The following is a 27,146-nucleotide window of genomic DNA, read 5'->3' as shown; positions in this document are numbered from 1 at the left end:
AAAAAAAAAAAAAAAAAAAAAAAAAAAAAAAAAAAAAACTAAAAATAGAGAGAAAGAGATAAAATATACAGTATCATACTATAGTGATCCAAATTTGACCAAATCAAGATAATCAACTCATAGTATCAACGTCGCGACGCGGCGGGCTCAGACTCGATGCATCCTCAGAATATAGTAAGAACATGAGCCCAATCTCATTAAGCGCTGACTTATCATCAATGTCTGATTTATGACCTGGGATCACATGCAGAGTAAAGCAATATGCAACTTGGAAATTCGTGGCCTTCAATATAGTAGGGACCCATTGGCGGATGGAACCAACTTATAGCCTCAGCTGCCAAAAAAAGGTATTCTTCTGTAAATTACAGTAGCAGGCGCCAACTTCCTCAGATCACCAGATTAGCAGCAATCTTATCTTCTTGTAACGCTTGTCCGACGGCCTCTAGCGTTGCATATCATCTGCTCAGACCTGACTGCCCGAAATCCGCCTACTAGATACCAAATTCGTATGGTGCTAACACTGAACCGGAGGGTACAACTAGGCAGATCGGAGGGGCCAGCCTCTTGTCCAATTATCATGAGGCAAACTTTTAGCACGGCATTATCGCAGATTACATCAAAGATGGTATTGCGGGGAGATTGTGTGCTGTGTTAGATGACACCCCGTGTACATTGCCAGGGTCACTCCGGCTGCCGTTGGGACCCGGAGTAACCCGCGATCCCGAAAGGGATCCGTATACATCCAAGGCGAGCCGATCGGACATGCGCCTATGAAATAAAGTGTAGTTCCCAGAGCCTTTCGAGGTAATTGTGTCTCCCCATTATACCCAACGGTATTAGAATTACTAAACTCTCCAAATTGCCCATTATGACCGTCGAACACCAACCACGCCCGGAACCGGTGCTGTTTCCAAATGGGGGCTGGGACGTCCACCACCACATATTTGAGCGTATGATCCTGGATTTCCCTCACAAAGTAGATACAACACTATGTAACATCATACTGATGCGATTCTATATTCAGCGGCGAAATTCGCCTATGCTCCTGATAGACACCTCACTCCGCCACCCGCGACCGTCCAGCAATTCCTCGCCTTTAAGGAGAAAATTGGTATTACCAACTCGGTTCTCACGCACGGTTTATCATATGGACCGGACTGCACTTCCCTCAAATCGTTTGTCCAAGAACTGGGGGAGTCAGGAACGAGGGGCATTGGGGTCATTGACCCCGATAAGACGACACCAGAGGAGCTCCAGGAGATGCACAAACAGGGCATCCGAGGTATCCGGGTCAACTTGTACCAGTATCAGGCGATGCACGATGTGGAACGACAGAAACAAGCTTTACGTGACCACATCAGAGCTATTAAGCCGCACTGTCCAGGATGGAGTATAGCGTTCACTCATGTGCATCCCGAGTACTGGGGAGAGCTGAAGCCAATTATTGAGGAGGAGGTGATGTCCTCTAGCCTTCATCTGGTCACTGACCACTTTGCATTGCTCAAGGCCGCTAGTATGCTGCCTGCAGAGTACGAGGGAGATATCACTCGACAGCCCGGGTTTACAGAGATCATGGATCTGGTCCATTCTGGACTACTATACGTGAAACTTAGTGCTCCATATCGCGTAAGCCATGAAGCTCCGCGGTATGCAGACGTGAAGCCATTAGTGCGCGCTTTTGTGGATGCCAATCCGCGACAGATCCTTTGGGGTAGCGACTGGTGAGGATCTTTTGTGAGTACTATTATGGTTCGCTGCTAACACTTGATTAGGCCTCATACCCCGCATATGAAGGTTCGAACGCGTGAAGAGGCACTGCGGGAGACCCCGTATCTGGTCATCGATGACGCGGAATGGCTGAGAAGCTTGCGGTCCTGGGTCACTGCAGAGGAATGGCAGGCAATAATGGTGTCGAACCCGACTAGACTGTATGACTGGTAAAGCTGCGTCTTATTACGACGATGGAATATGGGAAAATGGTAGTTATTCCAGGCTATGGAATCTCTATAACCATTCAGCAACCTCGGCAGTGAAAAATACACACAATAAAACAGAGTATCGGAGAAGCCGTGACACACTAAGCCCTATAGGGAATATCTCCGACCTCCGACTTCCGACCCTCGAAAGGTCCACCTTTTGTCTTCACTTCGTTCTGGAGAATATCTTATCCTGGTCCCTGATTAATATCTGCCCACGTAACCTAATTTCCCTTCAGTGGCATCCGTGCTGAAAGTCTTCATCTATTCCTTGGAGCGACTAGTTTATCTTCTCAGAATGGGTTCAAAGGGACCAGGAAGGTCGACGATCGTCATCAAGCGGGTCCCCAACCTCAAACGCGGCATGGAATCCGAGTCCATCTCAATCCTCCACTACCGGGCTTGGCGCAACGCAATCCCTCTTAAATGTTCCTCCAGTCCATTGCTTCTGCTTCCTCATGGAATACACCCTTGACACGCACCATGTCGGCCTCTCTGCCCTCTAGCTACCGTTCCCTCAATTTACCCAATTCCCTGCCCCCGCTGAATCAGTCGTGTGAGAGTTGTAGGGCGCTCAAAGTACGCTGTTTGCCGGATCCCAACGTCCCGCGCCAGTGTCAGCGCTGTACCCGCACGAGAAGAACCTGCGTGTTTGCCCGCACGCTCCGACGACAGCCACGGAAGAAGACTGGCTCACGAGTGGCCCAGTTGGAAAGGGATGTGCGAGATTTGCGCTCGCTGTTACATGACCAGATCAGACATGATCCAGACCGGGGGGAGAAGACAGATGATGCCGCGGCCGCTGCCACAGCCACCGATTCTCCGGGGGCGGCTGGCCGCGACGTAGCTTCCTTTCCCGCCCTCTCATCATCTATGCACATGGAGCTCTCTAGTGTCCACAACACCTCTGCTCAGGGTGACTCAGATCAGCATGCTAGAAATTTACCTGCCGAGACTGCTCCCACCAGCACTAACCCGACCATGATGCAGTCGACAGCTGGCTCTGGGGACGTGGTCGATCGCGGCATTATATCGCTTGACATGGCGCAAATGTTGGTCTCATTCTTTGTCAACGAACAAATGCAATTCTACCCAATGGTTGTGCTGCCACCAAACACAAGTGCGGAATCACTGCGCAGAACGAGCCCCGTACTCTTCCTGTCTATTCTAGCTGCTTCATCAATGACCTTAAACCCTCACATTTCGGAGACTCTCAACGAGGAGATGCTCAAGCTATTTGCAGAACGTTTTTTCCTCAGGCAGGAGAAATCAGTGGAGCTGATTCAATCAATCCTCTTGATGCTTATCTTCTACTTCCCCCCAAAGTCACGCTTACAAGGCCAATATTACCAATACACACACATTGCGACCACCATGACTCTAGAACTTGGTATAGCAGCCGGACCAGCGGGGCGAAAAAACTACCGTTGTCATGGCGGGTATGGTGATTTACCAGCTTCCATCCATAGTGCCCAGGCGCGAGCCGTACTGGGCTGCTATCACTTCGCGTCCAAGTATGGACTCTATGTTTACCACGTAGTCGATACACGACTGACCTAGCCGTAGCATAGGAATTCGAACACACCGACCGAATATGCTCCGCTTCAACGATGTGATAGACGGGTACATATGCCACCTCAGAGAATCTACAAACGGCCTGGACCAGCAAATAGCGACATGGTTTGACATTCAGCGGATCGTTGACGATACACTATGCTCACTGGGCCACGACAATACCCTAGTGGACGTTAATTTTCGTGAGTCGCAGATGCTTCCAATCCTGAAATGGTTTGATTCTCGAATGTTGCGCTGGAAGAGGACGACCCCGAAAAACATGCTCACAAGTAAGTTGCATCCATACATTTATCGAACTGTGCTCATACTATTACTCACAGCATGGATGAACCTCGAATATCACTACATGTACCTCGCCATCTACGAACTTGCCGCTGGTGAAGGCTACCGCGATCCCGATGCCCCCACCCGCAAATATTACACTCTCCCACCCTTGGAAGGCGACATGGAACGACACAAAGCAAACGTGCCCTTAAGTGCTGCACGAGTCCAGATAATAACGAAGTGGATGCTTGCCGCCCACCAGATGTTGGACGCCTTCTTGGAATGCGACACTTCTACCATGCGCAAGCTACCTAACATGACCTATACACGGATGGTCCTGGGCATCTCATCCCTACTCCGGATATATCACACAGCCCAATTTGGCCCTCTCGGTGAGGTTATTACTTCAAATATGATGGACGTTGATGGCTACCTGGACCGCGTATCAGAAGCTCTTTCACGAGCGAGTGGAGAGCAGAAGTACCGCGTCCCCAGCAAATGGTATCACGTTGTTGCGATCAAGAATCGAGAGTGGTATGAACAGATCCAGAAACGGATAATTGCTCGTCCGGGCGATACGCATACCTATCTACGTGGCGGAGTTCCCCCACCAGCGCCGGGTGTCCCCATCTTGGAACCTCACAGGGGCCCAGGCTCAGCTGCCATACTACCCTCACTCGGAAGTGGCATGACGGGCCCCGCATATGCTGAACCGTGGTATGTAGATGATGCCGCAGGAAGGGTTGATCCGTCACGGCCTTTCCCTGCTATGAATGCACCAGTCTTGTATATGGGTCAGATGCAGCCTGTAGAAGGAGATATCAATGAGGCCGCGTTTCCATTACCGTTGGGTGACGAACCGTGGCGGTTGGATGAGTCGATACAGGACAGCGTGACATTCCCATATTGAAGCCGGTAATGCCCTACATATGGTCTCGATGGCCTGAAGGTTGATGCCAATGACTTATTAAGATTTGATATGTAAATAATGACTCCTACGAACATTCTTAATCGTCAAATAACAAGGAATATCATATTATCCTTTGCTAAAAGATCAGAACGTCACGAAGCTCCCCGAGCGCTTACATCTCCACGTGATACACATGACTACTATGATGGTTGAGTTCGAATCTGCAGTAGATTAGGTAGTTTGCTTTCCTGGTAACGTACTTCGCCGGTGAGGTAAACGCTGTGCACTTGGGCTGGGCCTAATCACAATGCTCAAAGATCCGCTGAGGTGACCATGGTCAAAGACGACGCGTCCATTATCAACAATGATCCCACTTGCTATATTATTTCTAAGCAAGTTACTCCATTCCCCGGGATAATCCTCTGTCCTCGATATGGATTCAGACTGGACCAGGCGGAAGTCGGATGCAGACCAATATGGCGAGTCGCTTCGCATGAACTCCCACCAGGACGTCGCAATCCTGACTGGCAACAACAAGGACGATCCGGTGCGAGCAACTCCCACGACTGCACCGTAACCGAGTACCACACCGACTTCACCAACATGTTCGGTTATCTTTCGTCTCAGTTCTTCGAACTGTATCCTGCCACCAACGCAAGTCAGGCCGACGCCGTGGTCAACGAATACTATCGCGATCTCAGCCGTACAGGAACCTGGGACTGGGCCTAGGATCGGGTAGCTGGAGGAATGAAGAGTGACGTCTACACCTACTTCTGGACTCATGCGCCTCCAAATGAGAATGGTGGTGCCTATCACGGTTCAGAGCTGTATTACACGTTCCACAATTTGCCGTATGCTGATACCTCCTCTAATTGGACGGAGACGGACTATGTTATTGCGGATATTATGCAGGGCTAGTGGGTCAATTTTGTCAAGAATGGCAACCCCAATGGCGATGGTTTGACCTACTGGCCGCCCAGTGAGGAAAATGCAATGACCATTTGGCTAGGAGACTGTTGGGGAGCTGAAAGGTTGCAGGGCCTGCCCGAATTGACCTTAATCAAAGCTGGTTTAGCCAGAGTGTCGAGTGGTAGAAGCCTTAGATGGGTCGGAAGTTGGGACATGGCCTGTGTTAGAGTAAATGAGCTTCAATATCTTATGTGGTAGTAGAGGATACATTCTTTAGCTTGTAGTCTATAGCCCATGACGATAGGGGACTTTGAGTGCGCGTCCTGAATTGGATCAATCTTCTTCTCCTGAAAATTGATTTCCTACTTTTCCGGATAAATGCACGGTCCACGTGTATATCTCGCCCTATGTTCAGTAAATGTGACGCAGACGACTGGAAAACCTGGAAGATAATCGTCAGGGTCATCAACCCTAACTGGACCCTGAGGGACTAAATGTTAGGCGGCCGCGTAGACCCTCTCCACTTTGCCGTCTAACCAGTAACCACAGCCTAGTCCGTCCTATTTTCCCCATTCATCATATTCGTATCTCTGGTGTTGGCGCCTGGAAGCCCTGACAAGATGCGATCAGTGGGCGGGTGGACCCTTCCACGGAAAAGCCGGCAGCCGGAGATCGGGGATGCCACCAACAGTTACATCCGATGTCCGACGGATACTGATCGCAACCATAGTCGAACCGCGTCCAACCAGGTACATAGCTATGCTTAAAGATTTAGTGTTTACTCGGTTAACTTCGCGATGTATAGGGGGAATGGGAGTTTGTGGGAGGCGGATAGTTGGGAGGTGCGAGGGGTTGTATTAGGGCAGGTTTGGGCGTTTGCGTATATGGTGATGAGGTTGTTGGATAGAGGGGTTCCTGATTTTAGTCTCTATATAGATTTTGTACCTTGACTACTTCAAAGATTCATTCATTGATTCTGTTATCATGCGGTGAGAGATTAGAGCCTTCACTGAATTGGGGCAGATGTCAAACCCTCTGCCCTTTAGGTACAACTTGGCCGATTTGTTTATTCAGCAAAATAACAACGTATTCATGGAGGTACGAGTATTTCAGGTATAGTAGGTTGCAATTGACTGTATTCCTGTCTTCCACTTATTCTACAGTGTGTGAATTGTCATGGTAAATCGTGTGAAAAGCGTGGTCAAGTCACATTCATATGTGAGTCTGTCGACTCCAGCCATTACCTCTAAAGTAACATCCAGGCTGTCTTGAAGGACAACATTGCTTGGCCAAAGCCAATATTTGGGGATCTCCAGGGGTCGGGGTCTCCGAGGGGCTTTCGCACGTGGGACATCCGTTCCACATGGCTGCCATGCGTTGAGCTTGTCAAGACGCCTGATATGTCTAGGCTGTGTCATTTATTTGATTCGTGTTGTATAACAATCAGAGACATTGTATCTTGACTGCTTGCTGTCAAAGATTTCCAAAAATCCCGATTGTAGTATCAACCACGACAACAGTGGTATGCACTAGCGTGATAGAACGCAACGTATTGAAATCTTTCTTAGAGGCTAATATGCTATTTGCCTACGAAGTAAGAGAATCTTGAGCTGATAATCTGTGTTATGGATGGTATACATGTTTCGTGACGGAACTGGCTTATACTATGGTAGATAGTCGGAATTAGGGAGAAATAGGCATTATTATAAAGTGTCAAGATACTACTAGTCATTCATTAACTGCTCGATTTCGAGATTTATCTAGATCAATCAGCGCATAAGTGGACAGATACAACTGCAGCGAGCCACCTGCTACGCATATGATTTCGTGTACATGCAGTCCACCTCCGCTCGCCGACACAGTAACGCGCTTGCTGACCTTGATGAATTGGCATATAGCAAAGTACTACGATTTACGCCCATTATTCAGTACAAGCAGCTAAACAGAACAAATTAGAATTCCATACATTATCCACAGAGCTCACGCAAAGCATGTATCGAAAAAAGGGTATAGCAACACAATCCGCCACCACCTAGTCCTTAATCTCCGTAATCTCCCATTCAGCCCTCTCAGCCTGACGATTTCGCCATGCCTTTTGAATGATAAGTGCCAATATTCCACAGAGCACGATGAAGACCACCACAAAATCCAGGATCACGCCAGGTTCTTCACCAGCCCAGCTGCGCTTGCCGATGGTTTTGTGGGACAGGACTGTGGCCGATCGGGGGAAGTTGATTGCTGGCATTGTGAACTTCTTGTTCAAGTGAGGAAGTGACAGATTGAATTCGGTATGTTTTGGGCGATGAGTTCCGATCTAGTCTAGTTTGCTGTTATGCTTGAAGCTCTGTATGGTATCCTCGAGGGGTGTATGACTGACGTGTTTGTGATCGAAAAGCAAGTACTACCGTCTTCGGTAGTCTAAGTCCAAGGAGCAAGTATTAGGGTAGGAATACCAAAAGAGCAGATGATAAAAATGCAGCTTCAGAGGTCTATCATGCCCACTGCTACTCAAGGAAAGAAAAATTCACTCTAGCGCCTTCCACAGAATGGTACCTTGGCTATCCACGATAATATGTAGCAGTACAGTCCTAATGGCCAGGCAAATCACTCATCCACCCCAATCACCTTCCCGTTCTTCGAATGCGTGATTTTGTCATAGCTCTCATATTACGAAGCTTGCTGGCAAGGAAAAACCAATAGCATTTTCTATTATAGTGATGTCAGCATGTGCTCCTTGAGGGTTTGGCTAGTTGATTGGCAAGTATATGACAGGGGATAATTCCGCGGGGCAATTGCGGAATCCTCGGAAGCTTGAGACCGGTTTCTTGCCAAGGTGATGAAGGTCTGGGGGCCTATCATGGAGCTGGACCCCATATGCCGTATATCCGACTGGGTAGCATTGGCTAGTGCTGGCAGGGTTTCGGTCCGTCGGCATGGAGGGACCTGGCCGTGGTTGATAAAACGGGACACAGATATGGATGGAGCAGATGCCTGGAGTGAGTCTAGATCATTTTGATCCGAAGAACAATATTGTTGCTATAGCATGACGAGGTATCGCGAGAGTTGAAGAAAAGAAGTCTTCTATCACACAGTGATGTTACTGTTCATATTACCCTGTCTTTTCTGAAGTTGTACTCGATGAAAGGCGATGCTCTGTAGTTTACTTCGACGCTATTTGCGTCCCGTCTTCTCGTCCATTTTGTGCGTGCCGAGGACAGTGATGGACGTGGCGATAACACAGGCCTGTGAGAGAGTGGGTCAGAACCAATCAAGCTTTTGACCTCCGCACAGATCGCCAACTGACTCGTACCTTTTGCCGAACATGACATCAACAAAGCTTCATCTGACCCTTCGGGGCGTTATACTTCGTAGACAGCCCTCAGACCGCGTTGAGGTATTTTCAGACCATCTTGAGCCTCATCACGAAGAGCAGTAAACAGTCGTATCAAGCGAGATCATGGGGTGTAGATATCTTTTAGAGCACAGTGAGGTATTTTCGGACCATTTCGAGCTATAAGCCATGGCCGAGCGTCAGTGCCAGCAACCCTGGGCATTAATGTGCAAGTGGAGCGACGGCCACAAGCTTCACACCATCTCCCAATAATAGCATTTCTAGACACAGTCAACGACAATCCTTAACTCAATTCGGCATGGCCAAACATTACACAGTAACAGCTCAGGCGTACACCCCAGTGAGACACCTGCAGTGAGCATGCAGCATGCAGCACGCGACGTCATGAGGGCTTTCAGTTTCGCATTTCCGAGCTTGCCGATTTCCGACCGGGCATCAAGCAGCAAAACAGGATGGGCAAGAATCCTAGCAAACTTTGACTAAAGACCTTCCATACTGTCTGCGTATACAAAACTGCTTGTCGTTCCCTGTTCCTGTCATCCCCGAGCTCCTCCCACATGCTGTTAGTTGGTCCTTCCGCGCTACACTTTACCTCTTCTCTTTTACTCCGCGTAACCCCAATCACTGCTGCGCTATTACCCTCAGTATGTCTACCAACGGCGACGTCGAGCGCGATGCCGGCTCGCGCCGCGCCTCCCGATTCTCCAGCCGGTCCGCCCGGTCAGACACGAAACTCGACGAGTACACCCGGCTGGTGAAGTTCATGTCTACGTACCGCGAGAAAGATGCGAATGATCCCGGGGAGGGAGAGATCCGCGAAAGTCGCGTGTGGTATGCGCCGTGGAAGAAGAGAAGGTTTCGCTGGAAGCATGTTGGCTCGTCGCGCGAGTTTCCAGAGGAGTGGCGCCTGACTGATATTCATCATGGATTATCGGAGTCGGACGTGGAGACGAGGAGGCGGTCAGCAGGGTTTAATGAGCTGAGCTCGGAGAAGGAGAATCCGGTTGCGAGGTTGCTGTCGTATTTCCAGGGACCAATTCTATATGGTGAGATTCGATGATCGGTTTGGTTATTATTATTGGTGTTGTGTATGTTGTATGTGCTGACTGTTGTGCTTGTAGTCATGGAGATTGCCATTCTACTTGCTGCGGGTTTGAAGGACTGGATTGACTTTGGTGTTATCATCGGTATTCTGTGCCTGAACGCGGCAGTTGGTTGGTATCAGGAGAAGCAGGCTGAGGATGTGGTTGCTAGTCTGAAGGCCGACATTGCAATGCGCAGTACTGTTGTGCGTGGTGGGGAGGAGCAGGATATCCTGGCACGGGAACTGGTTCCTGGCGACGTGGTAAGCATACCTTTACAATATCGCCCAAGCAACCAAGTGCTCATGTTTAAATCCAATAGATCATCGTTGAAGAAGGCCAGACCGTCCCTGCCGATGCAAAGGTCATCTGTGACTACGATGAACCCGACCAAGGGTGGAGCGATTACCAAAGACTGCGGGACGAAGGAAAATTTGAAAAGGACGCCGAAAAGTCCAACGACGAGGGAGGGGAGGAAGAGTCTGACGACGATGAGAAGGGCTATCCTATCCTGGCCTGCGATCATTCTGCTATTACTGGAGAGTCTCTTGCCGTCGATCGATTCGTTGGTGACCAAGTTTTCTACACAACAGGATGCAAGCGTGGAAAAGCCTATGCAGTCGTCCAAGCCACTGGGACGAAGTCCTTCGTTGGTCGCACTGCTTCAATGGTGCAGAATGCAAAGGATACCGGCCACTTCAAGATGGTCATGGATAGCATTGGAACTGCCTTGCTGGTAATTGTCATGGCCTGGCTGCTGGCAGTCTGGATTGGTGGCTTCTTCAGAAACATCCCCATTGCCTCGCCTGGTGAACAAACTCTTCTTTTCTATACCCTGTCTATCCTGATCATCGGGGTCCCTGTCGGTCTGCCTGTTGTTACAACTACCACCTTGGCGGTCGGTGCGGCTTACCTGGCGAACAAGAAGGCTATCGTCCAGAAACTGACTGCTATCGAGTCGCTTGCTGTAAGTATTCCAAGGGACATATTTTCCCATTTGGTCCTGATCCCCGACTTCTCGACAACACTTTTTCGCCTCTTATTTCAAATATTAACAACACAATAAACAGGGTGTCGATATTCTTTGCTCCGACAAAACCGGAACCCTGACCGCTAACCGCCTCAGCATCCGGGAACCTTTCGTATCCGAAGGAGTCGACGTTAACTGGATGTTCGCAGTCGCTGCTCTCGCTTCTTCCCATAATGTGCGCTCGCTCGACCCCATTGACAAGGTGACCATCCTCTCGGTCAACCAATACCCCAAGGCAAAGGAGATCCTCCAACAAGGGTGGAAAACCGAGAACTTCACCCCATTTGACCCGGTCTCGAAACGAATCGTTGCGAATGTCTCCCTTAACGGAACCCGCTACACTTGCACGAAAGGAGCGCCTAAAGCAGTCTTATCATTAACCAACTGCTCAGAAGAAACTGCAAGAATGTACAGACAGAAAGCAACTGAATTTGCACAGCGTGGCTTCCGGTCGCTTGGTGTGGCTGTTCAGAAAGAGGGGGAAGAGTGGACCTTGTTAGGCATGCTGCCTATGTTTGATCCCCCTCGTGATGACACTGCTCAAACAATTGCTGAGGCACAGAAGCTAGGCATCAAGGTCAAAATGCTTACTGGAGATGCTATTGCTATTGCAAAGGAGACGTGCAAAATGCTGGCTCTGGGCACGAAGGTCTATAACTCGGAGAAATTGATCAGTGGTGGTCTCAGCGGCGCCATGGCTGGTGAGCTGGTAGAGAAAGCAGATGGATTCGCAGAGGTCTTCCCAGAACACAAATACCAAGTTGTTGAGATGCTGCAGGATCGTGGTCATCTTACAGCCATGACTGGAGATGGTGTCAATGATGCGCCGTCTTTGAAGAAAGCAGATTGTGGTATCGCGGTCGAGGGTGCCTCAGAGGCCGCGCAATCTGCATCGGACATTGTGTTCCTAGAGCCAGGGCTTTCAACTATCATCGATTCCATCAAGGTCAGTCATCCATGTTTCCCACTCCACAACCACAAACAATCCACCCTAACCAGAAGCAGGTCGCCCGCCAAATCTTCCACCGCATGAAAGCTTATATCCAATACCGAATCGCCCTCTGTCTACACCTAGAAATCTACCTCGTAACGACAATGATTATCCTGAACGAAAGCATCCGTACCGACCTCGTCGTCTTCCTAGCCCTCTTCGCCGACGTCGCCACCGTTGCAGTCGCCTACGACAACGCCTCCTACGAGCTCCGCCCTGTGCAATGGCAACTGCCAAAAATATGGGTTATTTCCGTCATCCTCGGCATCCTCCTCGCAGCAGGAACGTGGGTAATCCGGGGCACACTCTTCCTCCCTGACGGCGGCATCGTCCAAAACTGGGGCTCGATCCAAGAAATTATCTTCTTGGAAGTCGCTTTAACAGAGAACTGGCTAATTTTCGTGACCCGCGGAAGCTCCACATGGCCATCTCTACCTCTAGTGGCAGCCATTCTGGGTGTCGACATACTTGCTACTATTTTCTGTCTGTTCGGATGGTTCTCCAACCGCGATATGGTTACTGATCCGTATGATCAGTATATCAGCAAGGAGACGAGCAATGGGTGGACGGATATTGTGACTGTTGTGCGGTTGTGGGGTTACTGCATTGGTGTAGAGATTGTGATTGCGTTGGTGTATTACGTTTCGAACAAGATTGCCTGGTTGGATAATCTGGGCAGGAGCAGACAGAGTAAAGGGGATGTGGCTATTGGAAATGTGCTTGCTCACATGGCTAACCTGTCGTTGGAGTTCGAAAGGGGTGAAGATGGCAATGGGAGGGTCTTTTTGGCTTCGGGTAAGGAGGAAGAGGAGGTCGATTAGGTGTGTCACGGTGCTGATGTGGTTGGTGGTGTGATGGTAAGATGTTGTCGAGTACTAATTATAGGATGATGAGAACTACATTTACAGCTATCTTATCTTAATATGTCATTGAACTATTTCCACATTCTTATCTGGCTCCTATATTTTTGATAGACTGCTGCTCTTCAAGAGATGATAATGTCGGTCAATATTCAACGGAAGGCCTTTATTCTGATAGCTGCGGGACCATCGGATTGCATGTTTCATCCTAATATCGAGAGGAAGGCACTGTTCATTCATCAACCTGGCATATCTCATATCTCTCTGGTTACTAAAGGAAACCAATCCCGAGCTACCACAGACTTCCAATCCTTCGATATGAAACACATCCAATAGGTCACAAATGACCAGTCGACGATCAACGTCGAAGTGTTTGCTAGACTCCTAAGACATTGATCTGCAACGAATGATCCACGGTGAAGAAAGGTTAACTGCCGCTAAGCAACGGAGGATCGCAGGCGAAGGATTCGAAGGATTCGGGCCACCTATTATCACTACCACCAAAAGACCCCTGAACATGAAAGCAAGCGGGCCGGAATATTGTCGGTAAAACATGACATGAAGCTAGCCGACCGCTAAACCTATGTAGAGTGCTTTAAACTATTTTGAGAAAGGTTGACAATTCGGACGATTCTACCGTCATCGTTGCTAACGTTTTCTCCACACATCGGTTCATTAACTGCTTCGTAGAAGGTGCCGTTTATGGCAATGGGCACTCCTAAACCACTACACCCATAGCCAATCTTTTTTTCGATGGCCTGGGATTGCTAGGGAAATAGTTCATATGACTTTGACACTCTAAACTCCAGAACTGGCATATAAAGGTACCCTTTCCTGTCTTATTGCAAATATGTCCATCCATTGAATCACACCCCTCCAGTCAACCAGGACCCCCATCAAACCTTTTCAACCCTTTTATCTAAAGACACTATCCATAATGGTCCGCCTCATGACACTCGGACTTTTCCTCATCAGCGCCCTCACCGCGCAGGCCTGCACATACTGCCAGTGCGAGTTCAGCGACAGCAGTCACTGCTGCGTATACTCGGTAAGCACCCACCCATGCAGCATTACAATACCCAAGAAGTTAATAAATTCACCCAAAGGATGCAACCATCGGAGAACTAGACTGTACCAGCATCTGCGCCAAAGCTCATCGGGCCGACGGTGTCAGCAACGCGGATGGCACAGCCGGTACTGCGTGCAATGCCGGGGGCAAGTATGAATGTATTAGTGCTATCACGGCGCAGGGTCGGACACCTTGCTACACTGAGTGAAGGAGTTGTCGGTTTGGGGAGAGGAAATTGACTGGATATTAGTTGCATGGAAGCATGTGGGAGGGTACGATTGGAAGTGTTGTCTCGGTAGGGAGATGCTGTACAGTTTGTTAGCTGATGTAACTCGCTTCTTATCCATGGTCTGTCTTATTGCTTGTCTTGTTTCCATTTATACATAGATAAGGTTGAGCTTACGCGTGAAACCATATTATGTTGAGGGGCTTCGTTCATTGCCGCGGAGATCTGAATCCAGAGTATCTCTTGTCTGGTAGTACGCTCTAAATTGTTCGTTCATTTTCTCGAATGCTACTGCCTAGATGGCGAGAAATACAGTCTAGAATCAGCCATTTCGTAATGTTTCCGTCTCTTCGGAGTCACCAAAAGAAAAATTATACTACGCCAATTTTGCTGGTATATAACGTAGTTACAAAATTCTTTCTTCCTGGCCGGATATCTTCGATACACTACACGACCTGACGGATACCACACACCCGGCAAGAAAACTTACCACATCCGTTCCCTGTATCCTTTAATGTAAGCCTTCGTTCTACACACCAATACTGATCTCTAAATTAACCCAACGCAAGGGAACAACATCAAAAACTCATGGCAAACATCAGCATCGGGGCCGAACATCAAAGGGTTGAATTTCCCACGAAAGCTAACCGCCTCCCCACCGGATTCCCACCGGTCCTGGCACGACGTGGCGTGCCTGAATTTATGTGGGATCAAGACATGTACATCATCCGGCATATGGCGGACAAACTCTCCAAGGACCAAAGTAGGGAGATATTTCTTGTGTGTTTTACTTGCGGGCTGTCAATCTGTTTCTACGGCGCTGCGGTGGATAAGTTTAATGGTCGGCTGCGTACATATGTTAATGGGATGAATGCACGGTATGCGCCGTATGGAGTTGTTTGGGAGATGAGATGGATTCCGTATAGTGGGACTTATATGTCTTATGAGACTTAGCTGCTATGTGTATGTGCATTGGTAGGGGCTGTAAGGAGGGGGGCCTGGGGTTGTTGGTTCAAGAGCTGAAAATAGATACCTAGCTAGTATCGGGCGAGTTAATGCTATGTGGAATCTCTTATGATTGGCTTATGCTAGGTCTTAACAATGGAACATACTTGCGACAGACCTTAAGAGAGGTAGGGTGCACGAGATCCTAACTGAGAAAACTCGGACGGATGGCGATAGACACATGGTTTGGATGAAAGATCATATGACTAGGCTAGGAAGTCCTCGTGAAGTTTTGGTTGGTTACGAGTGAGCACCTTAAACACTAAAGTAAGAATGTTCTCTGGAACCTAGTGGAGTTGCCTCCCTAGCTTAAAATTGCTCGCTTCGGGATCGCTGCTCGGATGTGGCGGGCCTGGAATCCAAATCGCCGGGAGGGGTTGTCGTTGGTTCCAAACAACAAGTCAACCCCGTTAACGGTCATTTCGGTAGACAGAACCTAATTTTGGAGCTTGCACAGCCATCGGCTCCGACTTCCATTGAGCTGTCAGTTGACCAGGCCGGTCTCTGAAGCTGTTCTTCCGTACCACGACCTGAGCGACCAATAACTCTATGACAAGTTATAAACATCGCGGGGAAGCATATAGTTCTAAGATGTTTTACGATCGTACCCAGATATGAGAATCTAGGCGCAGTCTGCCACATGTCAAAAAGATCGAGTCTGTTTGCCTGATTTTATGCGCAAGATTCTCTGAAGTAACCATAAAAAGGCCTAGCATAGCATACCAGCCACAAGGCCTGACCCTTACAGTTTCCCCCTCTACACTCCATGATGACCTCCTATCCCAACCAAACCCAATAACAGTCACATCCACTCACTAACTCAAGATGGACTCTCAATCCAGCGACCTCCACGAAACCACAACCACCGAATCCAGCTCCACCGACCCCTCACCACCCAACTACCAACCTTTAGAGCGTCTGATAGCTATCCCCCGCGTATGTAATCTCACTGACCGACTTCTAATCAACCTCCCTTTCGTCCGCGCCTACACCGACATCTTGACTACTAATTACGGCATCTCCGAGGAGGTCTTCCTCGAATTCATCGACGAGCTGAACATCATACAAGCCGGACACACAGCCCTGAAGTACATGCAAAAGGCCGGTCAAGCCATCCACTTCGCTGACCACATTGATCCCACGAAGATCACTGCGCTTCTGGGACAATGTTCAGACCTCACAGCCCGTCTCATCCACATGGCATATATCAAGGGACCGTTTGCGCGGAGAACGGCGTATCTTAAGAGAGCGAATCGATTGTTGTTCCATCCTAAACATCTTGAAGTGTCAATCGTCACTGGGAAAGAGCTGAGGAAGATACTGGGCCTTCATCCAAAATTCCCGCTCTGTGCGTCGCTATGTCCGCTGTGGACGGTCCCCTCGAAAACAGATCTAGTCCAGGGCGTGCGCTCGCGGGTTCGTGTACCCGGCAGGCAACTGTGCCAGCTTATCGACTATGTGTATGACTTGGATCTTGCGGCGGAGGCGAAGAGGGGATGGAGCCAGGAGAAGGGAAAGGTGCGGAGGGATGCGGCAAAAGTCGTTCGGGATTGGCAGGTTGTCTCAGAGGTTCAACATGAGATCTGGCGAGGGGAGGCTATTCAGTTATACGAGATGGCGGGTCAGGCTGCGGATCTAAAAGTGAGAAAGAAGCTACTGAAGAAGGCAAGTGAGATGGATAAGGAGGTGAGGCATACGGAGAAGATTACTTGGCTTGTAGTGCAGAATTGGCATGATTCGGCGTAAGGGAGTTTTGGTTTGACTGTACACAAGACTGCCACAGTTGTTAGGAGATAATGGCAATGGCATACCTCTTGTTCGGTTATCCAGCTCTTAGGGGAGCATATACTTCTAGTCACGTTGCACATTGGTGTGAGGTGCTTGTCTATTGGGTTTCTTCGACCAAACGTGCCTTCCGAATACGGGCTGTGCTCAAAGACCCCTCTAAACGCTGCATCTACAGCACCTGAAGACTACAATGCCTATTCGACCCGCACATGCTGGTCTTCGAATATTGGACAAGAGCAACCCACTGCTTCAATGCGGGTGCGTTCTGATTATATGGTGGAAGAAATAGGCACACATCCATGCATATATATATAACGTTGCTGCGCCCGTTGTAGAAGGGCCTTCGATCTGCGATCCAAGTTTGCTGGCAATACTACCCATGGAATTAGTTGCAAAGCATTTCACATGTCTCTGAAGGAACTACGATCGGGGGTACTTGCTAGGGAGCTCAGTACCATGGATCGAGCTCGGGAAGCGGAGTTCTAGGCCGGCCCTGCATGAGCTCCGGTTAAAGTTCAGAAACAAATTGATAGCACCTGCCACTTCTCATCCTACACTGTTCTCACGAGTAATTTGGAGGGTAACGGACTACAGCATCCATGTTTGAAGTGATTGGAAATGTCGGAGCTCATTAGCCCAAGAATAGATAGCATCAGAACCTACGTATTAAGTCTGGCCATGTAACTTGGAGCCAAGTACCCACCTTTTTTCTTGGTGACTTTCTGGCACTATTCTACGTCAAATGGCGAACAGTATTTGGGATAGCTATATGCCAGCCATTCCCTCCTTTCTGAAGCCCTGCGGCAATCTAGTTCCACGATGATTTACTCAACTTGTTCTCCAATTCTAGATCACGTCCCCGCTCCAGTCTACCTAGGAAAAGTGAGCATCCCACCATGCTTCTTTCGCCATCCCCACTTTCCTCTGACATGCTCTACCACAAGAATGGTAATTAACCCCGAACCTTCCATTGTTGTCTGATATCAATTGGTGGGGGCTTCGCAGTATTATATATTAGTAGTACAGTATGTATAGCTATCCAGCAATCCGTTTATCCCAAAGAGAAGTTAAAGGTGGAGGGTCAAGTCCCCTTTGGATGTTGACGAAGAGGAGGATGATGTTTTATATAATCAAGAAGATGATAGGCGAGTCGTCATGAAATGCTCACAGGGAGATCAACGGTTCCGTTGTCGATAAGATGACATCTTTGAATATGCAGATTGCATGTGCGGTCGTCAATCATTTTCGAATTGTGGTCGAATTGAAAGTGCGACCTGATTGTTATTGTGGCCAGCATTCGAAGGGTAATATAGTAGACCGCAGTGCGGACCAAGAATAGATGAAAATCACTGCCTGAGTGATGTTTGTTGTCGACAAGTGGCGGATTGAAACAACAAGTGACGAAAGTCAACACAAAGAATCTCAGAGTGAAGGCTGTCCTGTCCTCTGCATCCCGATTCAACAGAGCTCAATATATGTACAGGCAGCTAATATACAACATTTTCTTTTCCAACGATGCAAAGCCAGTGTGGCAATTTTATCATGTCTTCGTGAGATATGACAAGTTAGACATTCCAGATAAAAGCATGGGAATCATCAAGCCGGATGGCTCGGTACAAGGGTCTATTAACATGTGCGGGCAATATATAACGATAAACAAAGCATTTATGAAACTTCACCACAAGTGAAAGGGCTGTTGACATCACCTTCACGGTAATTAAGTCGCTGTTGGACATGATTAGTGACAATTCAATTTGAAAGGAGGGTTAGATAACTTACTATATCCTGAATACTCGAGTAAAGACCACCAACAAGAACAACAAGACCAAAGATAAAGACAAACAGATTCACCAGACTGGTCAACAGGTTCTCCTTGGAGTACCATGGGCCCTTGCGGATGAGGACATACCACATGATTGGGGGAAGGTAGAAGGAGAAACCAGAGGTGAACAGTGCTGATGTGATGGAAAGAAGATCATCGAAGAACGGAATTGCCTCTGCAATGACCCACGAGATGATGGTCAAGATAGTGATAACAGTAAGCCACGTGATCCAGCCCTTGGGCGTGTTGATATACTTGGTCACACTGTTGGCGTAGATCCGGCCGTGAATCAAGCGTCCAGCCACGATGGTGCAGATAGCGCCGGAAATGAAAATGACTGGAAGGGCAATGCCAAAGGCGACCTTGCTAACAAGCGTTCCAGCTGAAAGCAAGGCAGGAGACTGGACATCGACACCCACGAAGGCGTAGATAGTGGCGCCCGTGACAGTGTAAATGACGATCTGGAGGATGCCAAGAGACCAGATGGATTTGGTAAATTCCTTAGGGGTATGCATCTCATCCATGAAAGAAAAGAGGCAGCTGGCAAAGGTGTACGCAAAGACAATATTGCTAATCGCGATGAAACCATCTGAGAAGGTAGGATCGCCCTGCGGTGTAGCTGACCAGTCCACGGCTGCCAAGCCCCCGGTGGAATCCGTACCCCGGATGCCAGTAGCGATGATAGTGATTCCAATGGCTGCCACGATGGAAATGAAGTCCACATAGCCAAGCCAGGCCATATCGGCAAAAGAAGAGGGGATAGAGAGCAAGAGAAGAATCACCGCGGATACCACGCTCCAGACGACGGAGCAGATGCCGCTAGAGGTGATATGGCGAAGGGCAATGGTGCCGGTTAAGCAGTTGGAACCCGTCAGGAAGATCAGCTGGAGGATCAACATGAAGGTGAATAGTTCCCGACCCCAGGTACCCATCAGCAAGGCACCCGCATCACCATAATCCCGAACAGCCGGGAAGGCGAGCTTCACCTGTCCAATCACGTACGAGGTGTAGATGGCTATCAAGCCGATGCCGACGCAGCAGATAACGCCGGCCACCATGCCGAGCGATGCGAACGCGGAAGGAATAGATAACGATCCTAGGCCAATGGCCTCCACAATGAGCATGACCGTTAGACCCTTCCAGCCGAGGCGATGATACTTGGCTTCTCCGGCCTCGATGATCTGCTGTTCCCCATCGTCCACAGCGTCAGGCAGCTTGCCATCGACCCAGGCGTTCAGCTTTGCGGGGAGTGGCTCCTTGTTGAACTTATTACTCCCATTGCCGGCCTCTAAATTGCCAATTGAAGACTCCATGGTGAGCTGAGCCGTTCCGAGCTTGTACTGGACGCAAGACAGGGGAAGCAGCAACACATGAATAATCGAATCAAAGCTTGAATTTTTGTGGTGACTGTAATTCGCACCTCCCAGACATTGACATCGAGTTTTCACCGTCCTTTACCGCGGGGTAATGCTGTCTGAAACCTGATTACTCCCCGCCGTTGCATCAGTCATGATTGAGGCCCGCTGATTGGGTGGGGGACGGGAATCATACCATCTGGGTCCAACATGGACCAATTATGGGCTGGCGGGAAACTCAAGCGTATTCCGCTTTCAACCCTCCCGCGAAGGGTTTTCCTGCGGAAAACTGTGAAATTTTTGCACTGGTGGGTTCTCAACGACGTAGTTGCACGATCTGTCTGTCTCCTCCACAGTAGCCACTTCATAACCGCCATTGACATTCAAAATTTCACGTCAAATCTCGCTTCAGACGTTACCATTATTACAGTAAATGTAGCTTTGGCTTCCGGATCAATTACATGGCAACTCAATCAAGAGTGTTTGGCTTGTCCAATCTCATGACGCTGTGAGACGGAAGATAAATTATAATCCGTCGGAGTCCGGACGTGATTGGCAGCCTGCGATCTCAACCTGCCAATCCGATTTTAGAAGTCTTGGCGCCGCAAGGGATGTTCACCGCAGCCTCAAGCCATGTGGGCGCCACCCACGCCAAGTTGTCCACCTGACCTGTCTTATCTGATCCGGGGTCGATCCATCTGGGGCTTTCTCTTTTGTTTTGGGGATAAGTCTCGAGTGTAGGATTAGCACTTCAACTCAGATACGACCCATCCAGTAATACATGTGCTGCCTAGCGACTGTCTTGTTGAGAATTAACTCAATAGACCATTGACAAACCATGCACGCCAGCTTCAATATTACTAATATTGAAGCTGGCGAAATACAGAGTATCTTACGACTTGGAAGTGCGACATATACTACATAGAAACGGATAAATTCAACACTCATGAGGCATAAAGGGGATAGTTATGATAAGCTAAGCAGTAATTCCCAAACTCCCCACATCTTAGAGAGAGCAAACGCTATCCATGAACAACAAGATCAGTCTGTATATTAAGTAGATAGAGTAGAATAATTCACAAAGCCAATCATGTGAAACCAGAGGCTAGATATAAATCAATAAGCAAATGCTAATATTTATAGGATCAACCCCCTTCCAATCGAGTGCGTGGGCGACGTGGTAAAGGATTCTGATATTCTGATAAGAACTTCGAAAGCTTGATCGCGCTCACATTTTTCTTTAAAATCATCATTACCCCTGTCTTCTAGAAGGGCTCAATCGCGTTCTCCTACGGATTGAAGATTCTGGTCTAGGGCAATTGCCATGTTCATGATATTTCCCCAAACTACCTGGGTGATCGGACAGGTCATCACGCGAAATGGAGTAACATTGTGTGGGGCGTAAGGTTACGCTCGCGGCGCGGGCGAGAGTCGGCATTGGAACTGGCTTTCATCTGCTGCTTCGAAATAGGTTTAGTGATAAAGTTGGCTCAATTATCTTCTAACTAGGTATTTTTATAATAGTTTTCACACCTTGTCTCTATGTATGTAATGGTCATTCCATAGCTGGCATTTGCTACTATTTCAAACTGATGTTCCCTGATGTCTGGCTCTAGGCAACCCGCCACGCTGGATCCATCGTTAAAGTTGGTCTACTCAACGCCCTTGTAATAACGGGCCAATGAACATGCGATGAGAAAGGCTTTTTCGAATCTGCCTGCTATTCCAAGCGTTCTTGTTGCCCTGGTACAACCTTTTGGCAAACGTTGCAATACCGGTTCTCGCGATGGTCAGGGCTGGTTTCCCCGTCTCATCTCGCTCCGTCTTTTCTCAATTGACTCCATTCGGTCCATGTTCATTTTTCCATACTCCCGTTGTCTGTTCCAGAACAATGGTTGTAGTATAAACTGATGTGAATGCGGAACTTGAAAGTTGAGAGCCTCGTCGATGGTGCCCGCTTGATTGGTTGTGAGGATGGTCATGCACACTGCAAGGGGAGCATCAATTTTTACTACGACGTGGAGCACCTTGTGATGCTGGTCTACCAGGATGCAGATTCCATGTTGAGGTTTACACAGAAAGATCAGCCCTGTTCTTTAGACAGGAGAAGCTATATCGGCAGCAGGGCGACTCGGGGCCAATTGAGTCTTAAACGAATCTGGTCGGTCAAAAATTGGGGTTTTTACACGGTTTGAATGGCACTATTGGTACGGAACTCATTTTCTGGCGATTTTAAAAAAAAAGAAGACATTACAGTGTCAGGCAAAAAGAGACATCCCAACAATTCACGCCACTGGCTTTTTCCCCACGGCTGTCAAAATCCGTCGCTGGTGTACAACGACCCCCTCCTCAGTTTCCTTAACTGCAGCGGCGAACATAGCAACCCAGGCCTCACGAGACAGCGGCGCATTAGGAGCATCAGCTTTAGGTGGGAACAAGGCAGTCAATTCTTCCCACACCATCAAGTAATCCTCAGTCCAGGCTTTGTAGTCCTGTTTGCGCTTATCGTGAGCAAGAAGACGCGTATCCTGCAGCCCAAACTGCGCCAGGTGGGTATCGAGCTCATCGATCCAGTCATTGCTCATGCCCTTCGCTTTGAACCCGCCCTTAAGCACCTGTACGACACGGTCGCAGGCTTCCGTGGAGATATGTGGGGCTGGGGCCTCGACAATCAAGAGGTCGCCGCGGTTTTCTTCCCACTGCAGGTAGCCACCGGGCTTCAGAAGGGATGAGGCCACGGAGAGGATGGGGGTGAGGTTGGAGCCTGACACTATGCTGGAAAAGGCGCGGATGTGCACTACATCGTAGGTGCCGAGGAGGTGGGCGGGAAAGGGCTTGGCGAGGATGTCGAGCTGCTGCAGTGAGATAGAGGCGGGCAGGTAGGCAGCTGCCGGGAAGTTGATGGGGTTGATGTCAAAGCCATCCAGTTGGGCGGTGATGTTTTTCTTCGCCAATTGGGTGTGTAAATCGATCAGCCAGACACCATTGCCACAGGCGAGGTCAGCGATTTTGAGAGGCTGCTGGGTGGTGGCCACGGCCTTCTCGACAGCGGGCTCTAGGAGATAGCCGAGGGTGCTTTGATATAAAAGGTGCTGGAGATGAAGGCGGGCAGAAGAACGGAAGTTCCGAGCTGTAGATGTCCAGTACGTGGACTGGTCATAGTTCTCGATGTGGGAAGAAGCGGTCATCTTGTAAGATGCAGGAAAGATGAGGAACTAGGATTGAGATCTTACAAGATGTAAATTGATTCCCTTTCAACAGGCGCTGGTCTGCTTTATCATTTAAGAGCATTCAATTCTCCACTAAGCCCCATATTATAGATACTAAAGGGTAGGACAAAGAAAAGAGGGGGGTGTGGGGCCCGAGATAATTACGTGTTGAGACCACTAGCAACTCAGAAGTAGTAGACCAAACTGAAAGAGATATCCCGCTCTACTGGCGCAGTAGGAAGGTAGACATGTCCCAACAGTACGCACTACTGCTTCTGGCTAATAAGAGCGCTATGTGTCACCGCCCAGTTACTGGGAATAAGGTATGCTAATCCATACTTGGCTAAGTGCTTACTTTGCATGTGACTCCCTAGTGAGCTACTAAGTGTCTATAGACTGCCAGCCTTGCCGACATATCCCTGTCAAGCCTTCCAAGGAGGGTTAAGATGTCAGTCCAACAGGTTTTGCGAAGCCAGGCGCGCCCAGCACACAGCCCCTGTGGGGTAGGGTGACGCCCCCAGCTACATGGGCGAAAGTAATACGCCAGCAAGCTAACCAACAAGGCCACATTCAGATTTTCAGTCCCTTATGATCTAATCAGGCCAATTCAAGCAGAGGCTCTACGAGATCATTGGATTATGTGCGCCAAGTGTAACTTGACCGTTTATTTCACAGGTGGTAGATTTCACTGATTTCCAACCCTACTGAATAAAAGTATGGAAAATTGTTCTCCAACTCCACTTACAGCATACAGTCGATTCTCATAAAGCTCTAAGCTGGCCTACATGTATGCTACCTAGAAGGAAATTGTATATAGACATCCACCAACATTCGAAACTTCGAAACACAGTAAATAAATTATAGATTTGCCGCACCACTAGAACCTCCCTCGAGAGCCCCCCTTGACGCCAGCCAACGACGGGTTGCTTCCACTGGCCGAATCATGCCTGATATGAGCGTGATAATCAATATCAATAGACGTAAGCTCAAAATAATGCGAGACACGGATACCAGACTTGGCTTCTTCCTCATCTGGCTTCAGTTTGTAGAAGAAAGTCTTCAGTCCCGACAAGGTGCCTGTCGGGATGTCAAGGGAGACTCCGGGTTTCTGCTGTCGCTCGCCCAGGACCACCATCTCTTTACTTCCCGGAGGTGTCAACAAGCGCTGTTTGAGATACACGAACCCAGACTCGGTTCTTTGCTTCCAGGTGCGCAACACAACAAAGAACACGGGGACACAGGCGCAGAGGACCCCGATGTTAAGCTCAACCACGCTGGAGAAAAAAAATTAGAGCCGGATTACTCCAATGCGGGGATGGGGCTAAGTGGGGATCAAGCTATGTTTCTTACCACATTGCTTCGAATTTGACCGAAAGCCACCGCTCATCTTCTATAGTAAGCACCATAGCATAATAACGGAAAATTGTACCAGCGATAGAGCAGCCAAGCGACCTGGTGGTGGGGTGTTAGTAGTCCCTGGGACAGGCACTGATGCCTTGATGGGGTCCGATGACTTACACGAAACCAAACAGAAAAATACACGCCACACCAATCTTCTTCTGCGTTTTCATGTTCAAACGGGAGACAATACCAGTGGGAATTGTCAAGACATAAAAGTCGGAGAGAACACTGAAGATGCCTTGCGTAAAGTCGAGTTGTCTGGATGCGACGCCCATCCGTTTGACATTGGCCATCGACCCCCACCCTCCGTCGCCACGATGGGGGACCATCCAAGCCAGCATGGCTATAGTAATAGTCATATAGCCTAGGACAGTGAAGAATATTCCACCCCAGATCAGGGCTCGAGCGCGACGCGATGGAGAGAATATGCGGAGGTAGAATGCAAGAATCGAAATCTTGGTAAACATGGCGCTGATATTGTACAGACATCCAGCTGTTACAGAGTACTGTCATGATAATAGTTGAGGGCTGTATAACAATACAAATAATTCGGATTTATATCGTACCTTATAAAACCATGGAAAGATTGAAGACACGGGGGTATCCCAGGCATGACGACCCCAGACATCCTTGAGGACTGTCTATGAATAAGCGAACTGGATTTACGGAAGCGAAGTATGGGGTAAAGTGCGACGTACAAATTGGAATGAGAACTCCAGAAAATGAAGCCGCACCGAGCTGGTAGAGAGAGGAGCTGGTAGTCAGGAACAGAGGGATCTATCGGGAAGTAGTATTGGGTGTATAGTTACAGCTCCGAGGACCAGCAGATCTGAAGGAGTTCCAATCAGTATAATGAACTAACGGCAATAAGTCGACAGATTGTATGCGTAACCTACAGTCATCAATTTCCATTTGCTTTGCCTTCAGACGGACATATGCCCGTAACACAAAGGCTACGACCATGATAGGCAAGGTCAGCCATATAGACAGCCTGCCGGCCCAAGAGATGGACACAGGGTTCACAAAGTTGGTCGTTTGCCCTGGAGGGGGTTGCGACATGGGGACTCCTGGTCAAGTGGCGCTTTAGAGATTTGCTGAAACAAGGTGTCCAAGTGAAGGAGATAGAAGACATATAATGATACTTTAGAAGATGGGTTGGGAAAGCTTCCAGACTTAGGACTTTATTCTCCGCCACACTAATGGTGCTGGTCCCTCCAATTTATGTTTTAGCAGACTACCGTAATTGTTATAGTTAGTAAATACTCTTCTGATCTGGACGTGTGGTTTTGGGAGGTACTCCTCATCCGTCACGCAGCCAAGAGTCGCGACCGGAAAGTCCACCATTCAAAGGTATGTTTGGCACTGCCATCCGCTGTGTTGCAGGAGGCTAGTAAATAGTGAGGGGGAGGAACGGGGTCTTTGGGCTGGTGATCAACGAACGGCAATGCTCGTATGCTGGGTCAAACCCCTCCATCAATCACCACAAGCTTTGCCATGATCTTCGCAGGATTTACGGTCCGCAGCTCGAAGGAATGCGGGCCGGAAACTTAACGCTTGGTCCTTGAGGAATAAGGAAACTTTTGAATCACACTAGCAACTGAGCGTCTACTTTGTATTCGTAGTTTTCTACTTTCTTTACTTTGTTTGTTCCAACTACCAAGGGATATTCGCAGTATGTCGATTAATAACCAACGTCGATAAGGACAGGGCCGACAATCACTACCTAATTAGCAAGAGAAAGTATTTATAACTCAATAAATGAACGAGCTTCAGAGAGGGGAACCTGGCCAGCGGCACATGCATGATTGGATTGTTTAACCGCCAGTCTGTCCAAACGCCGCTAGTTGGACGCTAGACATGCCGGCCAAGAGACTATCGGAGAGAAGAGTAGCAGAGAGGGAGAGGAAGGGTATGTAGTGGTGTACCTACCGCATCGAAGCCGATATTTCTAATGTAGTCCAGCTTATTGGTGATACGCTGGAAAGAATCTCCGCAGTGGTTCCCTTGTGGTGCATCACAAGCAGCGTGGTTGAGTTATCGGATCGAGCAAAGCGACTGGTCACGATGTGATAGACCGAGCGACCGATTCAACGATAGCCTAAGAGAAGGGAAAGTAACGGGACCAGAAATGTAGATTACCTTTGAGCTAAACAAGAACGCAGGCTCGGGATCTTAGTGTTACCAGATTCACATAAGCGTAGCTGTACTGATTCCATAGCCAATATCAACGTGGCAGTTGCAGCCGGCCAACACATGAACTCTTGACCATTCCTCATCCATTGAGTGTTGCAATCAATGAATGCATCCCGTCAGGCATAGATT

The 27,146-nt window shown here is 48.7% G+C and overlaps 10 protein-coding genes across 10 annotated transcripts; 7 read left to right on the top strand and 3 right to left on the bottom strand.

The window, feature by feature from the left end:
- Positions 1–868: 868 nt before the first annotated feature.
- BDQ94DRAFT_169301 (uncharacterized protein) lies at positions 869–1,941 on the top strand (the record flags this gene model as incomplete). The annotated part of the gene is made up of 3 exons (XM_026771259.1): positions 869–950; positions 1,025–1,721; positions 1,773–1,941. The coding sequence occupies 3 exons, from the start codon at positions 869–871 to the stop codon at positions 1,939–1,941; spliced, it is 948 nt and encodes a 315-aa protein (XP_026627360.1).
- Positions 1,942–2,402: 461 nt separating this feature from the next.
- BDQ94DRAFT_177834 (Zn(II)2Cys6 transcription factor) lies at positions 2,403–4,839 on the top strand (the record flags this gene model as incomplete). Its single annotated transcript, XM_026773006.1, has 3 exons — positions 2,403–3,490; positions 3,543–3,820; positions 3,872–4,839. The coding sequence occupies 3 exons, from the start codon at positions 2,403–2,405 to the stop codon at positions 4,723–4,725; spliced, it is 2,220 nt and encodes a 739-aa protein (XP_026627359.1). The 3' UTR covers positions 4,726–4,839.
- A 219-nt stretch (positions 4,840–5,058) lies between these two features.
- Positions 5,059–5,454, top strand: BDQ94DRAFT_169299 (uncharacterized protein; the record flags this gene model as incomplete). The annotated part of the gene is made up of 1 exon (XM_026771258.1): positions 5,059–5,454. The coding sequence occupies one exon, from the start codon at positions 5,059–5,061 to the stop codon at positions 5,452–5,454; it is 396 nt and encodes a 131-aa protein (XP_026627358.1).
- Positions 5,455–9,632: 4,178 nt separating this feature from the next.
- Positions 9,633–12,962, top strand: BDQ94DRAFT_177832 (E1-E2 ATPase-domain-containing protein; the record flags this gene model as incomplete). Its single annotated transcript, XM_026773005.1, has 5 exons — positions 9,633–10,032; positions 10,108–10,331; positions 10,391–11,035; positions 11,139–12,044; positions 12,104–12,962. The coding sequence occupies 5 exons, from the start codon at positions 9,633–9,635 to the stop codon at positions 12,908–12,910; spliced, it is 2,982 nt and encodes a 993-aa protein (XP_026627357.1). The 3' UTR covers positions 12,911–12,962.
- Positions 12,963–13,886: 924 nt separating this feature from the next.
- Positions 13,887–14,226, top strand: BDQ94DRAFT_169297 (uncharacterized protein; the record flags this gene model as incomplete). The annotated part of the gene is made up of 2 exons (XM_026771257.1): positions 13,887–13,997; positions 14,056–14,226. 2 exons carry the CDS (start codon positions 13,887–13,889, stop codon positions 14,224–14,226), a joined length of 282 nt encoding a protein of 93 aa, XP_026627356.1.
- A 462-nt stretch (positions 14,227–14,688) lies between these two features.
- BDQ94DRAFT_141298 (uncharacterized protein) lies at positions 14,689–15,241 on the top strand. Its single transcript, XM_026765799.1, has 2 exons — positions 14,689–14,760; positions 14,814–15,241. Coding segments are annotated over exons 1-2 (387 nt in total). The 5' UTR covers positions 14,689–14,758; the 3' UTR covers positions 15,199–15,241.
- An 833-nt stretch (positions 15,242–16,074) lies between these two features.
- On the top strand, positions 16,075–16,995 carry BDQ94DRAFT_169296 (uncharacterized protein; the record flags this gene model as incomplete). Its single annotated transcript, XM_026771256.1, has 1 exon — positions 16,075–16,995. One exon carries the CDS (start codon positions 16,075–16,077, stop codon positions 16,993–16,995), a length of 921 nt encoding a protein of 306 aa, XP_026627354.1.
- Positions 16,996–18,650: 1,655 nt separating this feature from the next.
- BDQ94DRAFT_18594 (transmembrane amino acid transporter protein-domain-containing protein) lies at positions 18,651–20,261 on the bottom strand. The gene is made up of 2 exons (XM_026775014.1): positions 18,817–20,261; positions 18,651–18,762 (listed from the first exon to the last, which is right to left on the bottom strand). Exons 1-2 carry the CDS (start codon positions 20,170–20,172, stop codon positions 18,703–18,705), a joined length of 1,416 nt encoding a protein of 471 aa, XP_026627353.1. The 5' UTR covers positions 20,173–20,261; the 3' UTR covers positions 18,651–18,702.
- Positions 20,262–22,403: 2,142 nt separating this feature from the next.
- Positions 22,404–23,637, bottom strand: BDQ94DRAFT_141295 (class I SAM-dependent methyltransferase). Its single transcript, XM_026765798.1, has one exon. The coding sequence runs from the start codon at positions 23,400–23,402 to the stop codon at positions 22,500–22,502; it is 903 nt and encodes a 300-aa protein (XP_026627352.1). The 5' UTR covers positions 23,403–23,637; the 3' UTR covers positions 22,404–22,499.
- A 663-nt stretch (positions 23,638–24,300) lies between these two features.
- Positions 24,301–25,883, bottom strand: BDQ94DRAFT_169293 (uncharacterized protein; the record flags this gene model as incomplete). Its single annotated transcript, XM_026771255.1, has 7 exons — positions 24,301–24,697; positions 24,774–24,875; positions 24,942–25,330; positions 25,391–25,461; positions 25,523–25,601; positions 25,634–25,653; positions 25,721–25,883. The coding sequence occupies 7 exons, from the start codon at positions 25,881–25,883 to the stop codon at positions 24,301–24,303; spliced, it is 1,221 nt and encodes a 406-aa protein (XP_026627351.1).
- Positions 25,884–27,146: the final 1,263 nt, after the last annotated feature.

The sequence above is a fragment of the Aspergillus welwitschiae genome (assembly GCF_003344945.1).
Source record: "Aspergillus welwitschiae strain CBS 139.54b unplaced genomic scaffold BDQ94scaffold_12, whole genome shotgun sequence".
Taxonomy (NCBI): Eukaryota; Fungi; Ascomycota; class Eurotiomycetes; order Eurotiales; family Aspergillaceae; genus Aspergillus; species Aspergillus welwitschiae.
Note: the sequence above shows the minus strand (reverse complement) of the source record. Positions and strands in the feature narration are given on the sequence as shown.

What these genes read in the sequence shown, in the direction of transcription:
- BDQ94DRAFT_18594 (XM_026775014.1), bottom strand. Translation starts at nt 20,172, where the DNA reads ATGGAGTCTTCAATTGGCAATTTAGAGGCCGGCAATGGGAGTAATAAG. An exon ending in ACTCGAGTATTCAGGATATA is followed by an intron (nt 18,763 to 18,816) that starts GTAAGTTATCTA and finishes CATGTCCAACAG; the next exon opens with CGACTTAATTACCGTGAAGG.
- BDQ94DRAFT_141295 (XM_026765798.1), bottom strand. Translation starts at nt 23,402, where the DNA reads ATGACCGCTTCTTCCCACATCGAGAACTATGACCAGTCCACGTACTGG.